General features: G+C 39.9%; 1 protein-coding gene across 3 annotated transcripts in view; it reads right to left on the reverse strand.

Moving 5' to 3' along the window:
* The window catches only part of arid4b (AT-rich interaction domain 4B), a 189,830-nt gene that overhangs the window by 95,570 nt on the left and 73,634 nt on the right, over positions 1-20,626 (reverse strand). For all 3 annotated transcript variants that reach the window (XM_048531756.2, XM_048531758.2, XM_048531759.2), the window contains 7 exons: positions 20,509-20,600; positions 17,366-17,419; positions 15,774-15,912; positions 15,246-15,325; positions 5,704-5,780; positions 4,359-4,486; positions 231-303 (listed from right to left, as the gene is read on the reverse strand). In XM_048531756.2, coding sequence (XP_048387713.2) covers positions 231-303; positions 4,359-4,486; positions 5,704-5,780; positions 15,246-15,325; positions 15,774-15,912; positions 17,366-17,419; positions 20,509-20,600 — 643 coding nt within the window. The remainder of the gene's footprint in view (positions 1-230; positions 304-4,358; positions 4,487-5,703; positions 5,781-15,245; positions 15,326-15,773; positions 15,913-17,365; positions 17,420-20,508; positions 20,601-20,626) is intronic.

Raw genomic sequence — 20,626 nt, forward strand, 5'->3', positions numbered from 1 at the left:
AAGAGGCTGACCACCTAAATGGTCAATGTCCTGCAGAAATGTAATTGCGGGTGGACAGACTACAGCCAATATTTCAGCCCAGATGGAAACTGAGTAAAACAAAATGTGTTTGACTGTAAATTAACAATGAACAAAACATAGCTGAGATTCTGAATATGTTAATTTTGGCATTGCTCCAACTCATGGGACACATTTCAAAGTTGATAAAAGAGCCAAGCTGAAATTCTTACCTCTATCCTCCATGAACTTGTATAGTTGTTGCAGAAAATTCTCCCTTTCCTCAGGAAAAGGTTCCACCTCTTCCTAAAGGTTGTTGGGGGGTGGTGTGCAAAGAGAGAAGGGGGGGGGGTGTGAAAATGCAGAAGACAGTAAAAATGTAAAAACTAGCTTTTGCAATTCTGTAATTACATATCTGAAACCACAGACAGAAACAAAATCTGGCTTATACAGAGGCACCCTGGGCACTGCCTTTCTGACAGTCAAAATTACAGATTTAGTTGCTACTCAAGTTCTCAAAAGATTACCTTAAAAGAAGCCAAATGAAAATGAATTAAGAAAACTGTGCATATGTGAATGTTGGCCTTGATATTGTGGTCACTGGTGAAACAAGGACATTCAACGCTAACCTCGAAGAAAGTTGCCCACAAAAAGTTTTCTGCAGGGATTTCCCTTTTTCCTGAAGGCAGATAAAATCTTGCACTAAACCAGATGTGAATCTATTGCACAGCAGCAATGATGCCAGCAGGCAGACAGGCAATCAAATTGAAATATTCAAACATAGAAAACCAGGAAGTTAAAGACATGTGAAATCCATCATGTTTAATTTAAATTTTCAGACAGTGAGAAGATAGAAACTAAAACAAAGATAAATAAACATTTTTAAAGATGTTGATTTATTAAGTCCTTCTTATAGAGAGATTTGAAATTCCACAAATATGAAATTAGCTCCATACGGTCAGTAAAATAGCATTTTTTTCTTCTTCTTTATTCATTCACAGGATGAGGGTGTCGCTGGCTAGGCAGCATTTATTGCCCATTCCTAATCGACCAGAGTGAAGTTAAGAGTCAACAACGTTGCTGTGGGTCTCGAGTCACATGTAGGCCAGACCAGGTAAGGATGGCAGTTTCCTTCCCAAAAAGACATTAGTGAACCAGTTGGGTTTTCCCCAACAATCAGCAATGGATTCACAGTCATCATTTGAGTCTTAATTCCAGATACTTATTGAATTCAAATTCCACCATCTGTCATGGCTGATTTGAACCCGGATGTTCAGAACATTATCTGGCTCCCTGAATTAACAATCCAGTAATTTATAACTAACTGGGAACTTGTTCCTCCATTTCAAAATAAATATACTTAATTCATTAAGGTGTATTATTTTACAAGGTTTTAGCAGTCATAATCATTACCATGAGTGTGGAGGCTCTTCCCAATCCCACAGTAGTTTGTGGGAACCCCAATGCCACACAGTATGGAAGATACTGAGCTCACTGTAAGCAAATTCTGGATTTCTGTGCTTGCCCCAACTATTACCAATGCAAAATCTCAACTAAAAGGAAGGAAAAACACAGCTGGAACTGTTCCTTATGTTCTTAAGGCATTTGAAAATAAAGGGAAGTTGGAGAGAAATTGATCTGAATAATAGTATAAAAGTAAGACATTAATAGAATGCATGGACCTGTTTCCAGGTGCCTAGTAATTTGATTTGAATTAGCTGTTGTCTGAAGTAAACTTACTCACCCTTCTAGTCACCAGCTCAAGTTAAAAAAATAAACTGAGAAGAACAAGGATTATGATTGTTCTGGTTCTCATGGATGCTGCATCTGGATCAAATTTACTTCCTGCTATTTCAATTTATAACTGGAATACTTTGCATCCAGTGCAAGAAATAGAAAAATGCATCAATGATCATGCACTTGTGCTAATAGCAAATCGTTTGACCTGAACCTCAAACCATGGGTCTTCACAGAATTGTGAAGGGAGAATGTCCACCAGCTGATGAACGTGGATGAAATATCTGGAATGTTTCAATCAAGAGGGTTTTGAGAAGACAGATGGATTCGGACAATAAAGGATATGCACAGTTTAATAGAAGTGGACAGTGTGAAAGCTCTTGTGACATAGTGGTAGCACCCCCATCAACCTCTGGGTCAGAAGGTCTAGTTCAAGTCTCACCGGTCCCAAATGTGTTATAACATGGCCAAACAGGTCATGTGATTAAAGTCACTACAATGTACTGAGATGTCGTTCAGAGCTATAGACCACCAGCGCACAAAATGCAATTATGAGCACTCTTCTTTCTAAGGAGTGCCAGTCCACAAAAGACACGCCGCCTATTCATCTCAATACTTTGACTTCTGGCTTCCAGTGTTAGTTCACACTCTGGCAACATCTCAAGTTTTAATCCTCAAACATGAATTCAAATGTCTTGATAACCTGACCCCCCCACCGAGTTTCTGTAATCTCCTCCCCTCTCACAAATGTATGAGAACTCTGTAGTCCTCCCATTCTGTCTTTATCATCCTGATATTAATTGCTCCACCATTGGCAGCTGTGACTTTGGTGGTCTAAGGTCTGAAATTTCATCAACCTTCCTGCCCCTCTCCAATGATTACCTTTAAGTAACTCATTCAAATATTTTCTGTTTTTCTTTTACTTATCTGCCTTAATGAATTCAGAAGTAATTTTATTCCTGCAAAATTTTGGAAAATTGTTTTCAATTTTCTCAATTGAAAGCAACTTTTACAGATTGTCAAAACATGATATTTTGAAAAGTATCAATATTTGTCAAGTAGGTGATATCAGGAGAAGGGAGTTGGCAGAGGACACAGGAGAATTGACCTTATTCCCAGGCACTGAAGCATATAATTGTATTAAAAAATGCAGTGAAATTTCAAATCCACTCTCATTACTTCCAAATTTGCTCTGTGCCTACAATTTCCAGTTAATTGAAAAACAAGGAATGAAACACAATGGATCTGACTAGATGCCTACATTATTCACTTTATTTATTAACAACTTGGAGAATGGCATAAAAAGTCAAATATTCAAATTTGCTGATGACAAAGTTAGACGGCATTAAAGGCAGTGTCGATGATAGCATAAAAAGGTATGATGATAGGCTAAGCAAACGGGCAAAACTGTGGCAGATAGAGTTTAATGTTAATGTTAGTAAATGTGAGGTTATCCATTTTAGACCAAAAAAAAGGATAGATCAGGATAATTTATTGATGGTACGATGTTAAATACAGTCCATGTCCATGTGCATAGATCTTTAAAAGATTTCACTAACCGGTGCAGAAAATAATCAAGAAAGCTAATGGAATGCTGGCCTTTATATTGAGAGGACCAGCATACAAGGATGCAGAAATTGTGCAGCAGTTACACTAAACCCTTACTAGACCCCACTTGTACTGACAGCAGGTCTGGGCACCATACCTTGAGGAGGATATATTGGCCTTGGAGGGGAGGACGAAGTAGGTTTCAAGAATAAAACCTGGACTTCAGGGGTTAAGTTATGAGGACAGATTATACAAATATGGCCTATTTTCTCTAGAATTCAGAAGGCTAAGGGACAATCTGATTGAAGTTTTCAAGATATTAACAGAAAAAGACAGGATTAAATCAAGATAAACTAATTCCTCTGGTTGGGGAATTCTACAACTAAGAGGCATAGTGTGAGAATAAAAGGCCAGACCGTACAAGAGTGATGTTAGAAAGTACTTTACATACAAAGGGTGGTAGATGTTTGGAGCTCCCGCCAACAAATGGCAGTGAACACTGGATCAGTTGTCAGTTTTAAATTTGAGATGGATAGGTTTTTGTTAAACAATGGTATTAAGGATTATTGGCCAAAGGCAGGTATATAAAGTCAGATGACAGATCAGCTATGATCTCATCAGATGGCAGAACAGGCTCAAGGCGCTGAATGATTTATTCCTGTTCATATGTTCCTATAAAAGCAAGGCATGATAAATCACTAACAATTTCAGTATATTCCCCACACTCTCTCCCAATTATGGAAGTGTTCCCTTTTTCCCCCAATCCTGGTTATTAGTGTAACACTGCTGTGTTACTAGTTCCTTTCAAATAAAACTTTTGACTAGCATTGTTTGCTGTACTCTCCTGGCTTGTGTCTATTCTGTAGCAAACAATGTGTTACTATATTCATGGCTGGCAGCTGCAATGGATGTCACAGAGCCTAGCATTCACACAATGATTTGGGGTGTCAAATGAATCTGGGTAAATTGGATCCAAAATGCCGAAAGGATTAACTGATTAATTGATGAATAAGAGAGAAAACAATTTATTAACAATTAGCAAACCACTGTCTTCAAGCTCGAAATCAAATCCTCACCTCCTCTTCACTGCTCTCTTCTTCATCATGTCCCTCTTCATCACTACTTGAGCTCTCATCTTTCAGTTCTGTCTTCCAATTATTGGGGATAGCACCACTCTTCAAGAACTCCAAAGCTTGATCCAAAGCTGAAAATCCCAACCCAAAAGATATCTTTTACTTTTGGTCACACTTGAAAACAATTCGTTTTGTCAATCAGCTGTAGTCAAAAGGAACTACTTAAGTGGGGGCACAGGCAGAAGGGAAAACAAAATCACAAGTAGTCTAAACACTCACTAAGGTGTTAACTCACATCTGAATGAGCTTTGTGCTTATTTTGGTCAGTGTAGGAGAATGCAATAGTAATTATTGCTCACTCAGTATCAGCACTGCCTATCGGGGTAGAAAATTAATCACTTGATCCAGCATGTACACTCTGAAAGGACTGGCGGAAGATGATTCAATAATAATTGCCAAGTAGCAGTGAATCAACATTCGCAGGGAAAAGGGCAGAGAAAACAGGATTAATGGGATAGCTCTTTCAAAGAGTTGACAGAAAGATGATGGGCTGAATGGAAGACAGACATGCATTTGCTCAGTGCTTGTCATGACCACTGAATGGCTCAAAACGTTGTGAAGCCATAACGTTCTTTTTAAAGTGGAGGGGCTGCCTTAATATAAGAAACATGCCAGATAGTTTGCACCTGGGAAACTCAGACAAATAGCACTGTAATTCTTTTGTGATGTCAAGTGAGGGATAACTCTTCCATTCTCATTCAAAATAGTTCCATGGGATTGTTTATATACACATACAAGGCAGCAGATGGGTCCTTAGTTTGACATTTCACCCAAAAGACAGAGGGATGACCGTAACATTCTATGAAAAACTGGTAATTGCAACCGTAATAAAGACAAGAGTAATTCAGCACCCAGGGCTCACTAAGTTTAAGGTTGATGGAGAAATATAGACAGCTACATTCATGTTAGCGACCATTGTGGCGTAGATCCACACATCACCGAGGAACAGGTGCAATCTCTCTACCGAAGTGCTTCAGTTAAATTCATTTTTTTAAAAAAAATCAATATGGACAGCGAGTAACATTCAGAGTCAATGAGATCAGATGGGAGTTAAGATTCGGACCAACCATGACCTCACTGAATAGCAAACTGACTGGAATAACTGAATGGCCGACATCTGTTACCATGTTCCTGTAGCCATTTCCCATCACAATTCTAGGATTATTTGCAAATTACCTGTGTTTTCACTAAGTTTTAACACATTGATTTTCTACGTCAGAACAAATGAAACAACATCAACTAGTATTTTGCCTATTAGTTTAGCATAACAAAATAAAATTCTTTTCACCTTCTTTCATTGCTGCATCATATTTAGAGGCCATCTCGGTGTTAAATTCTGCAATGTCCTTCCTGGGTACAGCCACCCTGCAACAAGTCAATTAGAGCTCTGATGTTGAGGCAACAGAACCAGAAGTGCATTCACATGCTGAGGTACGGAAATAACTCAGAGTCAAATATGATTTGGATGCCCATTAATGCTTCACACAATGAAATAGAATCCATTCATGTGGCTATGTTGCATCAACTTGCTTGTCAATTGAAAACCAAACATACTGCCATGAGTATAAACACAATAATTACTGTATTCAGTAGTATGGAATTTAGATGGCATCTTTATTCAGAGGTGTGAAAATGTGGAGAGGGACTCGTGATGCAGTGGTAGTGTCTTTACCTCTGGACCAGAAGACCTGGATTCAGATCCACATTATTTTATATATCTCAACCATGACCCACTCAGCACGCTCTGCTCCAAGGGAAATCACCCCAATCTATCCAATCTCTCTTATATTCTCCAGCCTGGGCAACATCCTGGTAAATCTACTCTGCACCTCCTCTGGGTGCAAAGACACCCTCCCGTAAAGTGAATTCCACAATATGTTAGCTAATTAATATTTGATAATGTTCCAGCATCATGTCCCTGCTTTTAAGCTTGATGTCTCAGCTTTTACAGCAGAGTATCCCATGTGATTTCTTTATCACATTAACTTCCCGTCCTGCTACCTTAAGGGGCCAGTGAATATGCATACCAAAGTCGCTCTGATCCTCAGTGTTCCCCAGAGTCTTAGCGTTCAGCAAATATTCCCTTGTCTCATACATCACTTCACTCTTATCTGGCTTAAATCCCATTTGCCACTGATCAGCCCATTTGACCAGCATATTTGCATCCTCTTGTAATCTTTCTCACGGTCTACCACCCAAACAATTTTCACATCATCTATGAACTTAGTGATCAACCACTACATTCAAGTCTGAATCATTTACGACGAATCAGTTGGTGGTAGAATTGTGCAGTATCAGACAGTGGATGCATCCCAATGGTGTGTGAATACACTGGCTAAAATGATGCCTAGATTGACTGAATAAAAAGGGTTGGAACAAAATGAAAGAATTTAAAAATTCAGGCAGTTTCAAGTTTTGGAATGGTAAAATATTAAAGTCATTACAACAAAATAGTACTCTTTTTAAAATAGTCACAATCAATGAATTCATGGGCACAGATGTAGCATCCAGTGAAAAGCTGTTGTGGCTAACATCGATCCCAGGCAGAATGCGGAACTGGGAGTGGTGGTGGTGGCGGCGTGGCAGGAAGGGAGTTGGTTCAGTACCAATGACGTGTGAAAGCAAGAACAAGAAAGAGAAAGGATAGGGTTTCTACAAGATCTAACAGATCTTAAGTTCCATTAGTGATAAATGATCAGGCTCCAGTTTGCAAAGTGACTACAATTGGCTCTATGCTTTCAGAGCATTTGAGCACATTATCTGAGGCAGAACAGCTCTCTTTAAAGCTGAAATATTAGAAAGAATTCAACAAGCCAGTTTCAAAACAAGGGGGCATGATTTATTGTAAAAGAAAGGGACTTACAAAGAGTGGAGATGCTGTGAAAGGTTTGTTGGTAAAGGATGAAAAATCAATAATTGCGCAACATTGTACCTGAAATCTCTGGTGCCTCTCTTCAAGGTTACTGGATCTGGACTAGAAATTTGCAGACTCAGTGTTAAAAAGAAAGTAGTGAGGAACTAGGTATCTCTGATGGGATCTCATTCTATTTTTATTATTATTTTTATTTTGGAACTGAGAGCTGAAGGTGACTTTTAGGCTGTCAGCAACAGCTTGCTCTTTCAGAAAAAAAGGGAGCAAACAAACTGATGCTTGTTTACAAAGCCAGGCCTAGAGGTTAATTACCAGTTGATTTTTGTTCGAAGTACGGTATAAACGTTGACTTCAGAGAGGCGTAATGCTCAAAGTTAACAGGTGTCAGTCTAACAATTATATTTTTTATTATCAGAAAGATCGTAGCCACCATAACTACAAGGTGGTGATTTGCTGGCTCCATGGTTGTTCTCCTATCAATTTATTGAAAGTTTGGAGAATAGAATTTCAGTCATAAGAAGTAAATGAATATTCCTCTGAGCCTGCTGGAAGCTTTTGCATTGACCGATATGTTCAAAAATCAAGCAAGATACAATCCTATGTGCCCATGATATTATGGATCAGGAAAACTACTTATTGAAAAGGCCAGTTGATGTCCTTTAATTTTTTTTCTGATTTATTCCTTAAACTGTGTCGTCCTACATGAGAGTGGATACTAGAATCAATGAAGATTGGGTTGAAAACACAGGCATCAGATCAGCAGAGCAAAGTTATAGAATGAGATAAAGGTACTATATTATTCACAAAATTATTCATTTTATCTATCAACCTGTTGTCTGGTATGTGTTATTCTCAAAGTCTAGTTAGGAACAATTGAGAGTTATTGAATGGTTTAAATTTTTCTATGTTGTGTATACAGTGATAGGGAGGTTGATCTGATTTGGTTCTATGTCTCTCTCATGATCATTTGTTGCCTAGACATGAGGATCAAAGATTTTTGTGATTGCCGGCTTGTCAGTTGAAGGACTGACCAGTTCTGATGATCAAACGATGAAGCCGATTGCCTTGTCATCATCAGACTATCAGCCCCAAAGAACAATTACCAAAAGTGGATAGTAAAATCAAATATTTACCAGAGAGGGTTAGTCAGTGGAGAAACATAACTACACTCAGCAAAGGCCTAAGCCTTATTCCCCAGCGTCACTCCCTTAACGAGCCTCAGGCACGACATGACATCGAACTCTTCTTCCGCTGTCTTCGTCTCTGTTCCCATTTCTTTGGGCAAGAGTCTTACCCCATCCCACAGACTCCTTCACACAGTTCCAACACTCTCCCTCCATCTGGACCCCTCCTCTTACCTGCACTTGGTCTGTTCACTCAGAACTGTTGATGTGATATTGATCGTCTCAATTTCTCTGCCCCACCTCCACACCAAATCCAACATATCTCCGTCCAAGAAATAACGGGAACCGCAGATGCTGGAGAATCTGAGATAACAAAGTATGGAGCTGGAGGAACACAGCAGGCCAAGCACCATCAGAGGAGCACAAAAGCTAACGTTTCGGACCTAGACCTTTTCTGATGAAGGGTCTCGGCCCGAAACGTCAGATTTTGTGCTTCTAAGATGTTGTTTGGCCTGCTGTGTTCATCCAGCTCCATACTTTGTTATATCTCCCTCCAAACTGACTGCACTCCATTCTAACCCTGACTTTGTTATTACACCTGCTGTTAAGGATGGTGCTGTTGTAGTCGAGCGTACTGATCTCTACAATGCAGAGGCTGAGCACCAGCTCTCAGATACCTCCTATCTTCCCCTGGACCATCACCAAACCATGAGGCATCATGCCACTGTATGAACTATGGTAACGGATCTCATTTCATCTGGTGACATCCCCCACTGCTTCCAAGCTGCTAGTCCTCCAGCCTGCACAGCTCACTTCTACCTCTTTCCAAAAATCCACAAACTGGAGTGTCTGGGCACACCCATTGCTTCAGCCCACTCCTCCCTGACAGAATTAATCTCTTCCTACCTTGACTCAGTCTTTTCTCCGAGTCCAAGCCCTGTCTACGTACATCTGTGATTTCCCTCATGCTTTACACCAGTTTCAAAACTTGCAGTATTAAGGTTCCAGCCGCGTCCTCTTTACCATGGATGTGCAGTCCTTTTACACGTCCATTCTCCACCAGATGGTCTCAGAACTTTCCGCTTCTTCCTGGAGCAAAGGCCTGAACTGTCACCCCCAACCACCACTCTCCTCTGCTTGGCTGAGCTCGTCCTCACCCTCAACAACTTCTCTTTTAACTCCTCTCATTTTCTTCAGGTAAGAAGGATGGCCATGGGTACCCGCAAGGGCCCTAGTTATGCCTGTCTCTTCATGGGGTACATGGAACATTCCTTTTTCCAGTGCTATTCTGGCCCCCACCAACAACTCTTTCTCCAAAATATCAATGATATCATCGGTGCTGCTTCCCTCTCTCGTCCGGAATTAGAAAATTTAAATTGATTTCGCTTCCAATTTCTACCTGTCCTCACTTTCACCTAGTCTACCTCTGACTCTTCCCTTCCCCTCCTTGACATCTGTTTCCATTTCTGGGGCTAGACTGGCCACAAATATCCATTGTAAACTCACTGACGCTCACAGTTACCTGGACTACACATTCTCACACACTGATTCCTGTAAAGGCTCCATCCCATTCTTTCAGTCCCTCCATCTCCGTTGCATATGTCCAAATGAGGTCAACTTTGACAAAGGAGCCTCTGAAATGTCCACCTTCTTCCTCAGCCAAGGATTCCCTGGCACTGTTGTCGACAGGTCCCTCAACTGGGTCCAACCCATCTCCCACACTTCCATTCTCAACCCCCTCTTCCCTCCCACAAAAAACGATAGGGTTCCCCTTGTCCTAATCAACCAACCAACCAGCATCCACATCCAGAAGATCAAGCAGCATTTCTGCCACCTCCAGGCACATATTCTCCTCCCCTCCCCTCCCTTGTCCGCCTTCCACAGGGACCTTGCCCTCCAGGGTCACTGGACCCAAAATGTTAACTTCGATTTTTTCTTCACAGATGCTGCCAGACCTGCTGAGCTTTTCCAGCAACTTTCGCTTATGTTCCTGATTAAAAGCATCTGCAGTTTTCCGGTTTTTATTGAGAAACATAACGATTCTGAGTACAGCAAGGAAGACCAATGGAAATATTATTGGTTGAATGTACTGGGTCTGGGTTGAATGTACTGGGTCTGGGTGGAATGCTCTTTGGGGGGTTGCGGGGGGGTCAGTCTGGACTTGTTGGACTGAATGGCTTGTTTCCACACTGAAGGTTTCTATTCTGTGAATTCTATGGAAAGGACAGAGAAGAGAGAAGGCAAGATCAAGAAATATAGCAAAGGCCTGGAAATCAACAGGAGCAGAATTCCAAAACAAAAACAGAAATTGTTGGAAAGGCTCAGGAGGTCAGGCAGCATTTGTGGAGAGAAATCAGTGTTAAATGTTTTGCTTCCTCAGAACTGAGTAGCTGTCCTACTGGCTACAAACAAATGAGATAACAAGCTCATTAAGACTGCCAAACAGCAAGAGTTACAGAGCTGGAAAGAATGTGTGTGTATACAGAAGTGCTGAAAGGAGACAACCTGCCTTTTCACAGAAGTGGATATTCATGGAAAACATGTTTCCGGACAGGACTTGAGGCCAAAGCAAATATAGTGAAAGGTGGTTTTTCAAGCAAAACTTGGAGTGAGGCCTGGGGGAAATCAAGACAGAACAACAGATTTAGTGGTGCCAGGAAAAACAATTTTTAAGATTTTCTTGGCTTTGTTAATCACAAACACTTGGAATGTACATCAAGTGATGTTAAAGCTGCAGTTGTGCAGCAAATTAACTCAAAGGAGAAAATGTTTCTTTGCCCTCTAAAAGGCACACTAAATGCAACAGGCATTTTCTGGAAGGTAAATAAATGCACATACAGTTGAAATGACGTTTGTGGAATTTAGTACTTCTTACTAAGTTTATTAAGACTAGTCTATCTCCAGCTGAAAACAAAAAAGTTGCTGTGCTTTACTGGCACCATGGGGGTCAAATTTCTGGCATCCTTGTGATTCCTGTGGATGCTTTTTTTGTGGAGTGGAAGCAGTGAATTTAAAAACATGGTTATAAAAGGATTTAACAGTTCCTGAAGGCCAGCTTAATTTGGAATTATGCTTTCAGTGCATGGGATTGTAAAGCATGAAGAATGGATCAAGTGTCACACAGCATTAATCTTATTCAGAAATTGTTCGCCCATTGCAGTTGGTTAAGGTAGAATCTTACAGAAAGATGCAGTATCATCCAAAACTGAAATGGAGGAATTGTGAAGTCAAATTGGACTGCTGAATTGATTTGGCACCCAAAAAGGCCAGATGCCAGTATTGAGCTCAGGAGTTGAGCATGTCAATGAAAAATCCAAAGGAGAAAGATTTCAGCAAACAAACCACTGCAAAAACTGAAAAAAGAACATTTTAAAATTTTCATCACTGGGAGATACCAGTAATAAAAAAACTGCTGATTTTAATGATGCTCCTTATGTAAATGCCCCTGATGCAGGAATGGTTATAGTTTTTCTTTTGGGAGAGCAAGGTAAATGTTGCTCTTTAACTTAGGAAGCTAGAAATATCAGAAAAGTGATAGAAATGGAATTTTTATTTGTGAAATTATTCGAAGAAATTCTAATAAAAAAGGGGGAATCAGCAGCAATATTCATTGAGCGCGATATTAATAACAACAACTCAGGAAGGATACAGTACAATGTGTGAATGAAGAAAAGGCCAACAATCAATATTGCAGTTTTAAAACAAATGCTGGGGAATGGAAAAATCTCCAAAACGCAACATGCGGTCAGCCATCTGATTATTTTACAAAGGAAGCAACGGCCTTCCAAAAATCTAAAGGAATGCTGGAAGGATTCTAGGAACTCTTATGTATGGGAGGAAAGAAAAATGAATATAGAAAGTCATAATTTTGTATGCTGACATTTTGCATTTTTGTTTTGTTTGCTTTAAAGAAAAAGGAAAATGTGTCTAGTAGGGTCTGGCAGGGATGTCTAAGACCAAATATAGCTGGGAAACAGGCGATGGTAATAATGTTAAGAGATAACTGGGTGAGAGTGAGGTGTATTAAAATGGGGAACAAGAATAGTAAGCGGAATTAGAGTTTGTGGTGCCGGAAGTAAAATTCTAACTAGGGAAGTTTATGACTAGATTCTTCCTTAAACAGTGCTTTATCTTCTGCCACTTAGTGAAATGTGTTGATCGAATCAATGGCAAGGGAACAAAGTTTGTGGTGGGAATCATTGATACTGGCTTGGCAGGATGCACATGTGACGCTACTGTCAAACAACACAGGAAATGAAATTCACAAAGGATAAAGGGACGGCAAATCAGTCATAAGGCAGTGAACAGAATCAGAGCTATGAACAGTTTTCAGAGTGGTTGGAAGTGGGTAGTGGTGTCCTTAAGGTTTAGGTTGTTCGGCTAATTCGGTTTGTTGTCTCTATCTATGTGTTGGATGCAGGATTAAAACAATCATACATTTAATCCTTTTGAAGAACAAAATAATCCATGAAGGAATATTATCAAGTCGGAAAACAAGCTAAAAATTATGGAGATGAAACTCAGCATTAATAATAATGTATTTATACAGCATTTTTTAATCAAGTAAAGTAATTAAGGCACTTCACAGGAGCATTATCAAACAAAATCTGAGATCAAGACACAAAACAATATTAGGTCAGAGGCTACAAGTCTGGTCAAACTAAAATTTAAGGACTTTCATAAAAGGTGGAAAGAAAAGGACATGGAGGTTTAGTGATAGAATGCCAGCCCTTAAAATCCCAGTAGCCACTAGCTCCACCAGCAGTGGTGCTGTAATTAAAATCATGGACCCACAAAAAGGTCAGAATTGGCAATGCACAGAAATCTGGTGTTGGAGAAACTGACGGATATACTGAAAACCAGGATAAGAATTTTAAAATTTATACTTTCAGATCAGGAGGCATTATAGGTCAGTGAATACTGATGGTGAAGAGCTAGGGTACCAACAGATGATGTCTGGACGAGCTTAAGTTTACGGGGTTGAAAAATGAAATGCCAGTCAAGGGAGCATTGGAATGACCAAATGTAGAAGTTTAAAAAGGCACCAATAAGGGTTTCAGTAACAGATGGGTAACTTTATTAAGGTAGAATTAGGTTGACCAGTAATTGGAATTAAACATGACATCAAGATTGTGAACAATCTGGTTCAGCATCCGATATTAAATCAGTGGGAAGGATGGAAACATTAGCTAAAAAATGTCATATATGACAGGTGGCACAGACAATTGATTTAGTCTCCCTTGTACTTTGTCACAAGGCAAATTCTGCTCATCCAGTACTCAATGTAAAACAATCAACTTGACAACTTGCAAACAGGACAAAGGTCAAGAGAGATGGCTGAGACACAGATATGGGTGTTATCAGCATAGATGTGGAAAAATATGCTGTGTGCAGAGCAGTGGAGGTGAAAAAGTATACTCACCAGTAAAATAAAACTTCTATGATACACAACTTCTGGAACAAAATGTAAGAAATCAGGATGCACTCAGGTAAAATCTTACTAAAATCTCAATTTGACCATATCATGTGGTTGCTACGCAATTAGGACACTATTGAGGTTTTAGAGAATGAACAGAATTTCAGAAGGACATAGCCTGTTGTGGGAAATTATAAATACATGGGTCAAAATAAAATAAGACTATTTTCAGGGGAAGAGAGATTTTGAATAAGGAGCCATAGATATAAGATTAAATATAAGATTTAACAGGAGAATGGGAGAAACATCATCACACTTAGTTGTGAGTGGAGTACTGTTGTCTAGTTAGTGGTTGAGGAAGAAAGCTTTTAGATTGTATAGGTGAATGAAGGAAAAGGTTTGAAGGTATATGAGAGCAGGATGGGTAAATATGACTTGAACCACTTGCTCGTGTGAAGAACAGATGCTGACAAGGACTGGTTGGGCTGAATGGCCTGTGTTGTAACATCTGAATATTTCTAACCAATGCAGAATCATGACTACCCTATTACAACATCACCAGAAAATCCAGAATGGAAAATCAAATCTTTTAACTAAATATTTCTGGCACCTAAAAATTCTAAATATGATAATAACAATTAAGTTATGGCTTATCACAAAGATTTAATTCTCCCAACAAACTGAATTAATGGTGGACTATTATGCTGTACTGTCAATGCCCTACGGTTAGAGCAGAAGGGCTCAATCTGCATTTGCTGTTCATGCGTTTTGCCTTTGCGCACTTGCTGCACTATGTTGCAATTGAAGAGCAATATTATCACTTGAAAAGTCTCTGCCTAAAACATTAACCCGTTTTCTCATTCAGAAAATCCTGCCTGATACAGTCCGCATATTCTGTTTTTTATTTTATAGTTGAAGTTCATACTGCATATAGATTAGGTCTTGGTTTGTTTTCAACTCATTTGTGAAGTTACCTCAATTCAAAGCCCATTGTACAAATCACACACTTCTGGGCTGGTTTAGTGCTGAATTATGATATGCTCCTGCCTCTCCCAGGTCGATACACAGGCAGACACATACACAATTCCTTTGACCCTCAATCAGCAGAATGACACCAACAGTGTGGCTTCAATTCCTGCACCAGCTGAGATTACCATGAAAGACAGTGGTTCTAAAGCTGTCGCTTCATCGGAGGCGTGGTGACCCGAAGGGTTAAACCACAGCCAGTCATCTCTCTCTCTCTGGTAAGACGATAACAACTTTACCTTATCTTAAAATCAGCATAACACAGGACAGATATGCTTCACAATGGAAATCTTTGTATTATTAACAGGGCTGTATTTTGGGATTAGCCTCATGTTGCAAAAATGTTTTGATCAGTTTCAGTATTCAGCAGCGTAGATTATGGAGGTACTCACAATTTGCCATCCTTGAAAGAGCGGACCAATACACTGTCCTTTTTCACTGTGACTTCATCGCTGCAGTCTGGAGAAATTACCTTCAGGGGCAAAACAAAATTAGAAAAAAAAGATTTTCTTGCCAGTTGCATTTGGAAGAAAATAATGTGAACTGACAGAATATCAAATAAAAACAATAACCTTGCACATATAAACATCACAGAGAAGTGTTTTACTCTCAATAACCTGAAATGGTGTGTAGACATTGGTTCATTTACAATATATTACTACATTTGATTGGAAATATTGTTGAAAATAAGTTCAGTGAAATTTATTTAAGAGTTTTATGTCATACCAATATTTCAGCTACTTGGTTTAATTTAATGAAAATCTAGCCCTCATGAACAACACAGGTCAAGTTCCTTTATCTGTTTCTATACCATGTGACAGTAACATGGTACAAACTTTGCTGTGGTTTACAATGTTCCTCATTACAAATCTGCATATTTGAACTGGCTCCAGCCTTAAAAGCAAAAGTTCAATACTCACCAGAGCTGGGTACCGTGAGGTCTTCCTTTTGTCTCCATTTGCACACTCTACACAGACAATTTTACCAATTAGTTCATCATTTAATCTTCTTTCTTCATCATCTTCATCGCTGGATGAAGACGACTCTTCTTCTTCAGGGCTACAAAAAAAATAAAGACAACAGATCATGACTGATAATAAAGTGTGAAGGTGGATGAACACAGCAGGCCAAGCAGCATCTCAGGAGCACAAAAGCTGACGTTTCGGGCCTAGACCCGTCATCAGAGAGGGGGATGGGGTGAGGGTTCTGGAATAAATAGGGAGAGAGGGGGAGGCGGACTGAAGATGGAGAGAAAAGATGATAGGTGGAGAGGACAGTATAGGTGGGGAGGTAGGGAGGGGATAGGTCAGGCAAGGAAAAAGGACAGGTCAAGGAGGTGAGATGAGGTTAGTAGGTAGGAAATGGAGGTGCAGCTTGGGGTGGGAGGAAGGGATGGGTGAGAGGAAGAACAGGTTAGGGAGGCAGAGGCAGGTTGGACTGGTTTTGGGATGCAGTGGGGGGAGGGGATGAGCTGGAATGGTTGTGAGATGCAGTGGGGGGAGGGGACGAACTGGGCTGGTTTTGGGATGCGGTGGGGGGGGGGGCGGGGGGGGGAGATCATGACTGATATTCTGTTCAACTGTGTCAAGTCCACAGGATGAAAAGATACAAATCACAGTCCACTTGCACGTATGACAAACCATAAAGATATCGTACAATCTGAATGAAAGGCATGTATGACAGCAGTTAAACACTGGGCACAAAAACAGAAGTCAGAAAGCTACCACATTTTCCATTATGTTCAGTGTTTTCTAACATTGAATAACTTTACTGGCAATGTGATTTGGAATAAAGGCAACTGACCCAAGCTCTATTTGCTTACATGCAGATAGGAGCATGCTTGAAGATGGGTCTGTGTAAAAGCAATTTTGGGTAATCATGTGCATTTGGGTAATAATGGTCAGCAAAACCTCCACGTGATGGTGGAGAAGGGCTTTGTACCGAAGCAGATGCCAGACATCGAGTCTTGCTCGGATGGGCCGTCTTAAAAAGGCCAAGGATGTTCAGAGAACATGATTTGTATTGACGGCATTCTTTCAATGTGCTTTGAGAGCAGTGAAAGAACAGCTGAGAATTTGCTAATAGGATTAGTACTCCTCAGATTTCAGAAATTAAGTGCTTTGCTCATTAATTGTTTTCAGCTCAAATATCACATCATCTCGGATTTTAAAAGCACAAATGATGTACCATTTCTGCTTACACTTGCAGCTTTAGACACTGCATTTACGTCTAATAGTTCTTTATGAAAATGAGCAGAACTTGTTAAAGTAAACCCTGAAAAATACACTTGTGATTATTTTTAGCATGACAACATGCTTTGACCATGCAGTAATTCACTCTAATATTTTAAAAACCAGTCCAAGGACAAATATTTTGCATTCAACGAACATTTTATGATAATTCTAGAAACCACAGCAGGGGAACAAGATGTAACACAGGTACATCTTTACCACCATGACCCTTTGTGTCAGAGAACTCTGCACAATTTTCCAAATTAAATGTTTTTGTTTACCTTTTCAGAAGAACAGGATGGTCACACTTTGAGCTGCTACTTTCAGGTTTATATCTGCATTTAATGACAAAGATTGATCTTTCAGAAATGGATTAGACATTAATCGTTTCTATATGATGTATGGAACATTTCTGCAAGTCAGTGTCTCTGGGATGTTTTTCAGGAGATTTAATGCACAGAATTCTAAAGTTCTGCATTTTTGATAGTGAAACAGAGAAAGAGCGAGGGGTATCCATTGTCTTTGAATTCTTGGAAGAGGTACTCTTCTTTTTGGTGAAGTTCTGTGCTGCTTTTACCCTTAATGGCCAAATACATGAACAGATCGACTGGAGACCCATGGGATCACCTATCTCCGCACTAACAGCTGAAGTGGTAAAGCAGAGACTTGAAAGTATGGCACGTCCGCTAACCCAACCAAAACTACGGATACGCTACGTGGACGACACCTCCATCATTATTAAACGGACCAAACTAGAGGAGACACACAAATTAATAAACAATACCCTCATTTGGATCAGATTCATTAGAGGAGAAGGACAAACAGCTCCCATTCTTGGACGTCATGGTGGAATGCAGAACCAACGGGGAAATCATAATAAAAGTACACAGGAAAGCCACATACACTGACCAAGTACTGAATTTCAACTGCACGCACAAACTAAGTTGTGTGAAAACATTATTTGAATGGGCAACAATGCTCTGCAGCAGCACAGAGCTATGCCAAGGAGAAGAAGAGCACCTTTTCAAGTATTCAAAGACAACAGGCACTCAAAAAAACTGGGTCAGAAGATGCCTACCACACAAACGACACCAGGAAGATATCACACGCCCCGACACACTCATCACGCTACTTTACATCAGGATCACATCTGGATTGACCAAAGACTGGGCATCAGAGTAGCACACAAATCCACATCAACCCTACCACAAGCGTTCACCCGGACCAAAGACCGACTGCCCACTATGGGTCGGGCCAACGTCATGTGCAACATTCCCTGCAAAGACTGCAACAAACACTACATTGAACACAGTACAAGGGTACACAAACATCAACTGGCAACAAAAAGACAAGACCAATGCTCACTCATTTCATCCACATGGATAACAAGAACCATCAATTCGATTGGGACAACACCAGTATCCTGGGTCAGGCAAGAGACAAGCATGGGAATTCCGAGAAGCCTGGTAGTCCACTAGGAAGAGGTACTTCAATAAACACAGAGCTAGACCCCGTATACATTCCATTGTGAAGGAAAACCGGAAGGAAGGTAATCCAGCTCAATGGACACGAGTTTAAATGACTGGCAGGAAAACACAATAGTGCTTCATCGGAGGCTGCAGTGACAATGATACCCAGAGTAATGAAAGGTCTGTGGAACAACGAACCAACTTGGCAAGTGAACTGACCACAATAGCCTGTAAATCCAGAGACTAAGTGGAATGTTCTGGGGACCTGAGCTTGAATCCTACTCCAGATGATGTTGGAAACTGAATTCAATTAAAAAACTTGGAATTAAGTGTCTGATGATAACCATGAAACCACTGTCAATTGTTGAGGGAAATAACAAAGGTAATGGAAGAGTTAAGTCAATGGATGTTGTTTATACGGACTTCCAAATGGCTTTTGATAAAGTTCCACACAAGACACTGTGAGCTAAAGGTAGAAACGCGTGGAACTGAGGAATTGGTTGACTGGCAACAAACACAGAATTGGAATAAAGGGTAGGTACTCAAATAGACAGTATGTGATTAGTGGTGTTCTGAACGGATCTGTGTTAGTCCCTGAATTATTCACAATACTCATTAACGGCTCAATGATGACATTACATTTGGGGTTTCAGGTGCATAGCTTTTTAAAATGCTGTAAGCAAGTGTAGAAATTAGTCGAGGCAGCTAATGGAATGCTGGCCTTCATATCTATTAGGCAGGAGTATAGAAATGCAGATGTTATGCTGCAGTTAGACAAAACCCTACTTAGGCCACACAGAGTATTAAGAGCAGATTTGAGCTGACACTTCACTATCTGCTGTATAATTAGGATGGTTAATAAAATTCTGGCCCAGGCAGCAATGTCCACATCCCAGGAATGAATTCAAAAATTGTGACATCCCACAGCAGGACTGAGGGAGTGCTATCTTGCAGATGTAACATTAAACTGAAGCCCTGCTTGTCCTCCGAGATGAACACAAGACCTCCATGGCACTATGCAGAAAAGTTGGGAGTTATCCCTGGTGTCCTGGCCTATATTTTTCTCCACCTAACATTAATACAGCATCAGGTTGTTGAGTCAATCCGATTGGCAGGAGTTTCCTATATGCAATCTGGCTGCCGCTTTTCCTGTAACACAACAGTGACTAAATCTGAAAGAAAGTACTTAATTGGTTCAAAGCCCTTTGGGACATCTAGTTGTAGTTAAATGTGCAACATAATAGGGGACTTACTTCCTTTGCACTGAACCCGATGCTGATTCAGGTCTAAAGCTTAATACTGTATCAGTCTTTGACATGTTTGCACATCTTCATTCACTGCTGTACTATCCAAGCATATCGTGGAAGTAAACTTTAAATGTGAACTCTCCTTTGAGATAAATACTATTACATTTGCAAAGGTGGTGACCTTGCAGTGCCTCTGTTGTCGGGAGAGTACAATTATCATGACAAGTAACAAACTATTTATCTAAGTGAGCGCTCAGGAATTTATGACGAGGAAATGTTAGACGGATAAATTCATCGCTGTACTATTTTTGAACTGATAACAAATTTAGAAAAATTGAATCACTATTTGAGGCATCTACATAAAGTTGGTCTTGTGCTTGGCCCAAATGGTTTGATTATATGCATAGTCATTTCCACATTTGAGAGATCTGGTGAAAAAAATGCACTAAATACCTCAGCGATGAGAAAACTTTATTTTAAAAAATGTAAGCTTTGGGCAACAATGGTAAAGATTATTTTTCAACTCTAGTGAAAATAATTCTAATATTAAGCAAATCCTCTTATAACAGGTAAAATAAAACTTTTCATCTATATTCGGCACAAAACATTTGAAGGGATGTATAGAAATTTAAATCTACACATGAAAATTCACTCTTAAAAAAGGTTGGAATATCTTGTGAGAGATGTGCATCATAAATTATTACTTACAGTGGATTGGACCTTCTCCCCCGGTTAGATTTCTTTCCAATGACAGGGGTGCCAAAATGTTCTGGATTAGTAAGAGGCAATTGGTCGAGTGTCTAAAACATTGAGCAAAACACTGGTT

Source organism: Stegostoma tigrinum, chromosome 4 (genome assembly GCF_030684315.1).
Source record: "Stegostoma tigrinum isolate sSteTig4 chromosome 4, sSteTig4.hap1, whole genome shotgun sequence".
Taxonomy (NCBI): Eukaryota; Metazoa; Chordata; class Chondrichthyes; order Orectolobiformes; family Stegostomatidae; genus Stegostoma; species Stegostoma tigrinum.